This window comes from Austrofundulus limnaeus, unplaced genomic scaffold (genome assembly GCF_001266775.1).
Source record: "Austrofundulus limnaeus strain Quisiro unplaced genomic scaffold, Austrofundulus_limnaeus-1.0 Scaffold2, whole genome shotgun sequence".
Taxonomy (NCBI): domain Eukaryota; kingdom Metazoa; phylum Chordata; class Actinopteri; order Cyprinodontiformes; family Rivulidae; genus Austrofundulus; species Austrofundulus limnaeus.
In genome coordinates this window covers 3,597,126-3,606,458 of record NW_013952404.1, presented here as the reverse complement: position 1 = coordinate 3,606,458, position 9,333 = coordinate 3,597,126, and the positions used below count along the sequence as shown (strand labels likewise).

Here is a 9,333-nt window from a genome sequence, read left to right as displayed (position 1 = left end):
ATAATAATGTTATGTTTGTAATTACACAATAATAGCACTTAGTGGCAATAATTTGAGCAGGTTTTTCTCTTTCTAAGCATGTTTTTACAATAATCTCTAATGGAAAATAATGCATTGTTAAGTTTTCTGTGGTCGTAAATATTTAAATGAGATCATACCCCTTACTGAAAGAGATTTCCTCTCTCACGTTTCTTGCCATTTTACCAGAATAGTAGCCACATTTTCCTGCTCAGTCATACAGTTGCCTCTGGGAGCTGAGTCACGCAGACGCTTCCTCCGCTGGGGGTTTAACCTCCGACAGCTGCTAGCCAAAAAGGAAAGAATGACGCAGCATTTTAAGTAGACCCCAGTACACATTTTTTTCCTTCTCCCCACTGGGATTGCACTGAGTTTTCAGGCCCACACGTTTAGCCTCTTCACACCCACACAAGTGTCTGAATCAGGCCAATTTTCTGTGAGAAGATTTTTGGCTGCTCCATCAGAATTTTGTTTTTACCGGTAGCTTAACATGTTTTTTCYTCAGATCCGGTCTGCATTCTGAGTTCAGTTCCTCCACCAACGAGCTGAAACAATTCAGATATCTGATCAGAATACCCCTCAAGCACCTCCTTATGGAGATTTCCAGAGTACAACCCACTAGGAGGAGACCCCAAGGCAGACCCAGAACTTACTGGAGGGATTATTCATCCGCCCTGGACTGGGATCCTTGGGGATACTGAAGTAAGTTTCTGCAGAAACTGGATGGTGGAGAAAACCAGGTTCTTAAATCCAACAGTGAGAATAAGTTTTGGCAAAAAATCAATAGAATCTCGACTTTTATTTAACCCTGGAACCATATGTGAATCTAGATTGATATCTAAATTATTTCTGGCAAATAGGCAACACAAGCACCATTAGCAAAATATTTGTACTGAATCAGTTTGCACCATTTTAGGCAATCCTAAACAGCTTGACAGGCTTGTTCATAGCTGTGATACTAAGAATGAGAAAAGTTTGCTGTCTCTTATAAACCATTCTTTATTTACAAGCAGCTTAATTATAACAAGACTCCGCAGATGGCATCTTCTCAAAAGTGTTTTTCTCTTCAGCTTTGAGACATACGTCATCAAACTGACTTACAACTCCTCTTTATTTTCTGAGGTTTTCAGTGAAACACACTAAGCAGAGTCACTTTGAGCTGTTGTGATGCTTGATTTGTGTGAAACTGTCATACCTCACTTGCAAACACTTGAAAATAAGAGTTAGATGGATCAAACAAGAAACATGGATCTCTTTTTKTAAAGACTTCCTGTTGCCTGGAAGAATTCAAATGCAAAACGTTCAAACATTTTTAAATCTGCTCATGAATAAACACCATCATTGTGAAATATCGGGCAGGTTTGTCCACTTTTATTGACTTGAGACACGATAGATTATTTTCATCTCCCACTTCCTCCCACATCAACAGCTCTCTCATCACAAAGATGCTCAGTGTCACTTCACTAGCTCCAGAGTCACAACAATAAAGCGTGTGAGACCACCCTCATCCTTCCAGAAATGCACCACCACAGCTCGTCCTGCAGCATCGGTTCAATCTTTATAAGATCAGCAGAGGGATCAAAACACTTGTTGGCCTTCAACCAGCGACCTCCACAGCTGCGCTCCGCGTGATACTTCCTGCGAAGGAGGGTAGAGCTGAGAACAGGGTGAAGGACTTTCACAACATTGGCCTGGCCCGGCCCGGCCTGGCTTGCATAAGCAACGTGGGACCTTAGAGACCAACAAGAGTAGACCCACGCAGATCATGGTTCCTGGGTGGCTTGTAAGTTTGAACAAAGATGTGGAAATGTATTTTWATTTGCACAAGCCTTTTTTTGAATAAACTTGATCATTTTATTTGCACTACATATTTGTAGTGGAGTAAAATTTAACTTTCCAAGTAGGTGGAGCCACAGGAAAAGTTGTCAAATGTTGAAAATTAATATTTTAGACATTTTTTTAAATACTGGAATTAATTTCTTGTGATTTTAACTGTAAATAATGCTGCAATTGATCTTGCTCAGACATTTTGGTGACAGGTAGGGCAAATGAGGACAAGTTTTTTTTTTTTCCTAAAAGGACAAATTCTCGACCAGAGCTGTGATTTTACAATGTCAGCTGGAGACCTGTTAGTTCTGCCATATTCAAAAGGGAGTAAGTACTGCTCCGCTGTTGCTTTTGGCATCTCAGCAAATGGAAACCTACTGTCTGTGAGCTGACTGAATATTTGCCCTTTGAGGAGTTAAAGCCTCCTTCAAGTTCAAAAGGGCTACTTCATTCCTTCCTCTGGTTTTAGTTGGCAGACCCGGCATTAAAGCCACGCTGTTCTGAWTCAAGGCTGCTTTGGTGCACAGGACTTCTTTGCACATTGTTCCCTTTTTTTAAAGTCAAAATTAAAGCCTGTCTGAGTTTGTTAACGTAGAATGCACAATAATTTAACGAGCATGATGGCCCAAAACCCTACCTGCAAACTGAATACCATAAGAATCTGTTGGTTTTTGTTGGAAGCTTTACATCCTTTTCCTCTGCACCCACACTCCAAACTTTCTGTTTGTTGCCAAAACAAAATTTGGACCATTCACGTCTGCAAACTAATTGCTACGAGCAAGTTTCATGTCTAACAACCAACAGTTGTGGCTTCTATTTGCTGACTGGTTCCATGTGGTTCTGCTCGGGCCGTCCAATTGGATGAAATTTGCTTGTGATTTTTGAAAAAACCTGACGCTTCATCTGGACATCTGCTGAGGCTCTTTTAAAAATGTGCAACCTTTTTCCAATTTTTTGTTACTTACCAGATTGCTTTGGTGCAAGCAAGACAAGAAGAACCATCAAAACTTTAAATGAGTGCAGACTGGAGGGTGCATGCTAGTGCTTTAATAGCATTCTTAAGTCAGTATAAAACTTTGCTTTTCTATCTCTTAAGCTCCTAAATTCTAGACTTACATTTGGTGCCTGATTTTCTTTATATCATGTAGCAGTGTTAAAAGCTCACAAAATACCGCAGTTATTAGAGGTAAATGTAAACTGCTGAAAAAGGGTGCAAGATTCTATCTGTGTTTTTTTCCATCAGTTTTGCAGTAAATCAGGAACCGATGCGTTGCTGTGGTGAGTTTCATTTGCTTTGAACTTTGAGCCAAGGTTTGTAATGCACAGCTGATAGGAATCTGCTCCTTCCATGCTGAGACCTGGTCTTTGTACAGCTCTTTCAGACTTGTAATTTTAACCTTTCATGTGTCAAAACCTTTTCAAAGTTGAGYAAAACATTACCGACTGTTGCATTGTGCTGTTTCACATTTCTTTCATGGATTGACTAAATGCTAAAAGTCTGAAAATATAAAATAGAAGAACTCAAATTAAGCTCCATAAGCATCAAACTCATGAGGTTTTCAAGGCCTTGTCTCCTTGTAAATGTCTTCTGTTAATCTTTGTATAAAGCTAATGACTCCCATCTTCCCATTATCTACCTATAGAGTTCTTTGTTCCAAAGATCTCATGTTCCCCGGGTTCTATGGTCAGGATCGCATCATCCCAGGCTTCTCTGTTACCTTTTGTCCTGATTTAAAAGTATCTTATGTTTCTGGTCTTTTTGTTTCAAAGGTCACAAGGATCTTTACTCCTTTTTTTTTTTTGTCCTATTAAAGGTTTCCAGGGTCATAAGTTCCAGGAGTCCTACAGTTCGAGGGCCTTGCTTTCTCAAGGTAGGTTTTAGTGATTCAAGGTTCCAGGGTAGCAGTGTTTTCAGAGCACTAAATCCRAAAAATTGACTGGTTTCAAGTCATAAATTCAAATCATCCCCATGGTCCTAACCCTAATATTCTGACTGCCGTATTCTGCCAAGGCTGGTTGCAAGAGTTCTATGTTCCGAAAGACTTGTGTTTCCAGAGTTGCAATGTTTTTAGGGAAATGCGTTCCAACAGTCCTATGGCTCAAAGCCAAAGTCCTCCATTTCTATGGTCTTAATAATCTATGATCCCAGAGGTAAAATTTGCCAATTTCTCATAGTCCAAATGGYTCTTGTGTTTCTGGTCACTCAAGTTCTAGCAGTCTTAAATTCTCCAGGTTATTTGTTACTGCAACTATACGTTTCAGTGGTTCCTGTTTTATTAAACGTCTACATTTGGAGTTTAAGTCACATGGCCTGATGGTGGTTCTTCCTCAGTTTCTCTGTTGCCAAGAATCTAGTCTTAAGATCTCGTTTTCAGCACTCTGTTGGTCCACATTAATCGTTCAAGTGTTTTGACTCAAATCTAAATCTTAACTTATTTCTTAACACGTTGAGTAATTTATTTTGAATAGGAGCAAAACTTTCCAACAGCTATGGAAAAGGTACAGGTAGTTATATATATTTTTTTCTTTTTAGGATGCTTGGAAAGAATAGTTACCTTTGGGAGGTTCTGCATTAAGTCTGACCTTCTATGATTAGAGAATTAAACATCTTGTTTAATCACAAGTTAGGATCATTGGGTCCTCGGGATCTTTGATTTACTACAGATAGTCACAGTTGGATGTGAGAGTGGCATTTGTTTACTATACAATAGTCAGCTTTGGAAGAAAATGTCAATCTCTTCTTGAGTTTTTTATTTTTTTTTAATGTGGCGGGCGGGATTAAAACTTCACACAATCACCAGCAGTTTTATCCTCTGCTGCAGAAAATAACTTTTTGGTGCCGTTCCATGAAGTAACGACTGGAGATGAAGTAAAATCAAACTGAAATCTGCAACAACTGAACTCCAGCAGTCTACTTGGAACTTTTAACACAAAGTGAACACAGATGCCCTCTGAATTATCAACAACCTTGAATAAATATTCCCTTATAGAAACCAGAAACAGCACAGTGAGAATAGTGTCAGGTATCAATAAARCTTTATGCTTTTGGAAAGTATTGCTTGATTTGGCTCCAGCAGGAAAAAATACTTATGGGCCTCAGTACTGCCTTAGGTAATTTCATATTGACATTTCAGCAAAAATCAGAGCCTGATGCTGAGACATATGAATGGCATTTCACATATTTCAACAGGGTCAATAAGTCTAAGTGTAGAGAAGTGTGGGGTTTGAAGTATTTTTAAGACTATAGGCTTTCAGGGGAAAAAAATCTTGAAATAATGTACCAAGTCTAAGATTGTGGATTTATGTGCTCCTATACTGGAATGTACTTTTCACACAGATGGACCCATGCTGTCTCTTTGATGACTGACACGTACCAGCTGCTCACGCACTCTCACACTCTACTTTTGCCAAATTTCAATCAAGTAAAAGCATCTATAAACTTTGAGTAGTTTTTCCGTGGGTGCTTCACAATTCCTTTGCGGACATCAAGATATGAGGATGGAACATTAAAGGGCTTTCTGAAAGGAATCTTCACATGTCATCTTGTTGTGGTGATCTTGACCTCAGAACCTCACTCCCAGCTGTAATCTCYGGCATTTGTGCAGAACTCCTCAAAAATGTTTTGCTTCCATCTAAACAAACCGTTCGTATTGCTCTTATTGCACCATTAGACATGCTCAACAAGTGCAAATTTGTGCAATGCTAATATCGGCTGAAATGCACTGGCATTGTTTCCTTGGAGATATCTGGATGATCTTTGGGACCTGATAGCAAAAATTCCAAGCGTTTGTTGTATAAAAGTCACAACGGTAAAGTTTTCCCTTTTTGAAATTGACTTTCAGGAGAGCTAAAAAATATCTTTAGCTGTCAAAATAAATAAAAGTTAGGAATTCAAAGCATATCTCTCGCAGACTTGTGTTGAAGAGTTATTGTTATTATTTTTTTTTTGCTCGTGACCAAATGAACTCGTCTGGAGGAGTTTAGATCTGACAGCAGCCGCTGTGATGGTGTTGCCAACAGAGCTTTGGCTCCATACACAACATACTGTGCACATAATGGTTTAGTTCATCATTCTGGGATCTAAAAATAAAAAAAATGATTGAAAAAGCCAAAACAAACATTTTCAGTAGTTTTATTGAAAAATGCCTCTTCCATTTCAGAAATAAATAAGAAAATAAGGCTGTGTGTAATTCACAAATTGTGCAGTTGAAACATGAGAAAAGCAATCCTATCAATAGTTTTGCCACCGAATCCAAACTGCTTTGACCGAAAACAACAACAACTATATTCTGACCTCAGTAAATATACAACACAATCATGCATCTTTACCTTTTTGGCAACAAAGCAAAAAACAAAAACAAATTGTGATTTGTTACAGTCAGATTGCCRTATTGCTTACAGGCCGCACAAAACAGCAAAATTAAAAAAAAAGTTTCAAATATTTTGGTCTTTAACCAACAGAACAACAGATTTTGAAAATGAACATGAAAAAACAACATTGTTTTGTTGCAGTTAAGCTCCACACATATTGTACTAGTTATGCTTTGCTGGTTTTCACACGATTGGTGCTTTCCAAGCTGGAGTCTGAAACACCTGCAGTTATTTTACAAGCAGACACTGAAGGGAAACATTTAGCAAGCACACAGGTTTGTAACATAAAGCTTTCTATTCATCTTGCTAAACTTTCTCATGTCAAAAAAATAATATATATATAAATGTTCAATAGAGCCAGAGGTATCAAACCCATATAAGTATTAGTTTTGTTCTGATTATATCTCAAGTGTTTACGACATTCTTATTTTTTTAATAGCATTCTGTCTGAGAGTTTCTGATTGTAGCTATGATGTTAGACTCCCTGTATTGTCTTGTGGTAGTGATCTCTTTCTTCGCTGGCCTCTTGTGTAACCACGTGATTGTATTGGCTCAACCTCTCCAACTGGCTCCACAGGTATAGGTTCAGGCTGGTAGCGGGGGTCTAGAAAAGCATTTGGCCAATCAAAAAATGGGTTGCTTCAACAACCATTCATGTAAACAATCGATACACAGTTCCACTGTGGGTTAAAAACTCATATCAGGTTATTTGAAGTGAGATTTTGTGCAAAGGTTATGAACAATCTTACTTGCTGTAGATCGTTCTTAGCTGGGGGGGGGGAATCGTAATTCTGTCTGGAGAATTAAACCAACATCAAAGAGGATTACTGCCATCTTAAAACAACTCCAGTCTAAAAAAAATTTGTCCATAGCGGTTGATGAATATTTATAACCCTTTAAAGAGTTATTCTGTATTACACTCTTACTCTCRTAGAAAAATGATGTTGCAGTTTTCAGAGTTGCCATTATTTGCTTCAAATAACCATAGAATTTAAAGAAAATTACTGTGTAATCTGAAACTGGTATCGATGCAAAGATTTTTAAACAGTGTTCACACGAACTTTAGCAAATCTTTTGAGATTGGAGTTGTTTTAAAACCAGCAATCCACATTGGTCTTCTTGGCCCAGCTCAGGCTAACCATGTCTAAACAAATCTCTATTTTCTGCAAAAATGATGTTTAAAGAGCTGCAGTGTATTATTCATAGCCTTTCCACAGAAGCCAACTTTAAAAGATCTGAATTGTTGCAATAAGATCCAAAATGCTTTACAGTTAAATTTGATATGACATTTATTAAGCTACAGTACAAATGACCAATTGATAAGACTAAAGAAACATGAAATGACAGTCGGGGGAGTGGGGGGAATTGCACTTATTTGGCCAATTTAAATAAAGGCCATAATTAAACTTGTATGAAACATGCTTCAGTCTGGACCAGAGCTGCAAAAGTCACTTAGGTGTTGTAAAAAAAAGGGTTATGCTGATGGTAAGTAAGCAGTGAGTTATGAGGCACAAGCTCAATAAAGATGTTAACATGATTTTTAGTGAAACGTCCTGGTTCATTTACAAAGCAAAAAAAAAATAGTTTTATTTACACATGTCACCTTAACATTAATTATCTGTGATCCTCTTTGTTAGTAGTTGCGATGGATGGTGTTTGAACATGCTGCTTCCTTCGTAGAAATGCTCAGTCCCTGTTTTAATAATTCCCAACGATTTGTGGTTAAAGATGCAAACAGGCCAGCAGGTTGCCATCACTGTAGCTTGTAGCTGTGATATATTAGTGCCAGTACGTTCCATTCCATTTGTTCTTTTCTTTTCTTTTCTTTTCTCTCCTTTTTTTGGGGGGGCTTTTGAAATGTTTGTTTTTAATGTTCAGCAATTATGTCCATGGTGATTATCCTTGCAAGCCTCAAAGCAAACGGGCAAACATCTCAGAAACAGGACTTCAGAGTGTAAGCGGCACAGAGGACTTAGAAAGTTTACTATGCCAAACCTGGAAACAGTTCAAAAAGGGTAGTGAGATTTCTCTGTGGGACAAAGTTGTTAGCTTTTTGATGAATGTAAAGCATCATACATTAATAGCTCAAATGGTTTCATGCAACTTTCAAAACTGGWCGTTAAACGTATGGAGGAATTAAATAGTTGTCCGCCTCTCCAGAACAGCTGCTGTGAAAATGTGCCAAGATTTGACCTTTTTAACATTTTGAAATCATGCGATTCTCTTGTTTTTAACAGGGACAAAAGATGAAAATTTACAGAAATGCCAGTTAATGTGCATTGTCCCTTCCAAATAAATTAAATTAAACCTTAACAACAAAAGTATATTAGATGTAAAATAATAATAATAATAATTGTGAGATGCATCAGCTGCATTTTTACTAAATTTCCCTTCTTGCATCAAGTCTGAAAAGGACAGAACTCTTTGTTCAAAACCAATTGGGAACACCCACATTAATACCTCCATACATTATCAATAAACTTAAGCAACAAGTTCAAAATGTCATTAGTGTGCATACATTTAGTCTATTTTCTCATGTGAGTCATGCAGGACTTGGATATTATCGAGTGTACCTGTGTATCCCTGTCCATTGTAAGGAATGCCAACACACTGAGAGGAGTCGCAGTATCCAGGGGGTCCAGGTGGTCCTCGTACACCTGGAGTACCCTGACGACCTGGAGGGCCACGAGGCCCAGCGGAGCCAGAAGGACCTGGGGGACCACTTCTTGACTCTCCCGCTGGTCCTGCAAAAAAAAGAGAGTGAGGCCAGTTAAGGAGGGGAGACCCTGGAGTTCGGCAGACATGGCCTGTAAATGTTCTGTGGAAACAGCCGGGGTCACTGAGTAGCAACTTCAATTTTTCAATGACTCAATTAAAGAGCTCGACTAAGACAAAAAAAAAAAAAAAGATGCCGTCTGTGGTTGAGTAGAGTTACCCCCGACCCGTCTGTCTAGACGGCACAAACTCAGGATGGAATTTCTCCCCCCAGTTTTTTTTCCCTCTCTCCCTTAAGTGAGTCCATGTGTTGTCAATGAAGCCACCAGAGAAATCTCATTCTACAACAATCTGAATCTCCCACACACACACACACACACACACACACACACACACACACAC

The 9,333-nt window shown here is 38.6% G+C and overlaps 1 protein-coding gene across 4 annotated transcripts in view; it reads right to left on the bottom strand.

Moving 5' to 3' along the window:
* Positions 1-5,961: 5,961 nt before the first annotated feature.
* col12a1a (collagen, type XII, alpha 1a) overlaps positions 5,962-9,333 on the bottom strand; it is a 54,065-nt gene continuing 50,693 nt past the window's right edge. For 3 of the 4 annotated variants that reach the window (XM_014011164.1, XM_014011173.1, XM_014011184.1), the window contains 2 exons: positions 8,790-8,960; positions 5,962-6,820 (listed from right to left, as the gene is read on the bottom strand). In XM_014011164.1, coding sequence (XP_013866618.1) covers positions 6,684-6,820; positions 8,790-8,960 — 308 coding nt within the window. In that variant the 3' untranslated portion in view covers positions 5,962-6,683. Of the gene's footprint in view, positions 6,821-7,487; positions 8,212-8,789; positions 8,961-9,333 lie in introns of those variants that run through there. The other variant, XM_014011180.1, reaches the window with a different exon arrangement.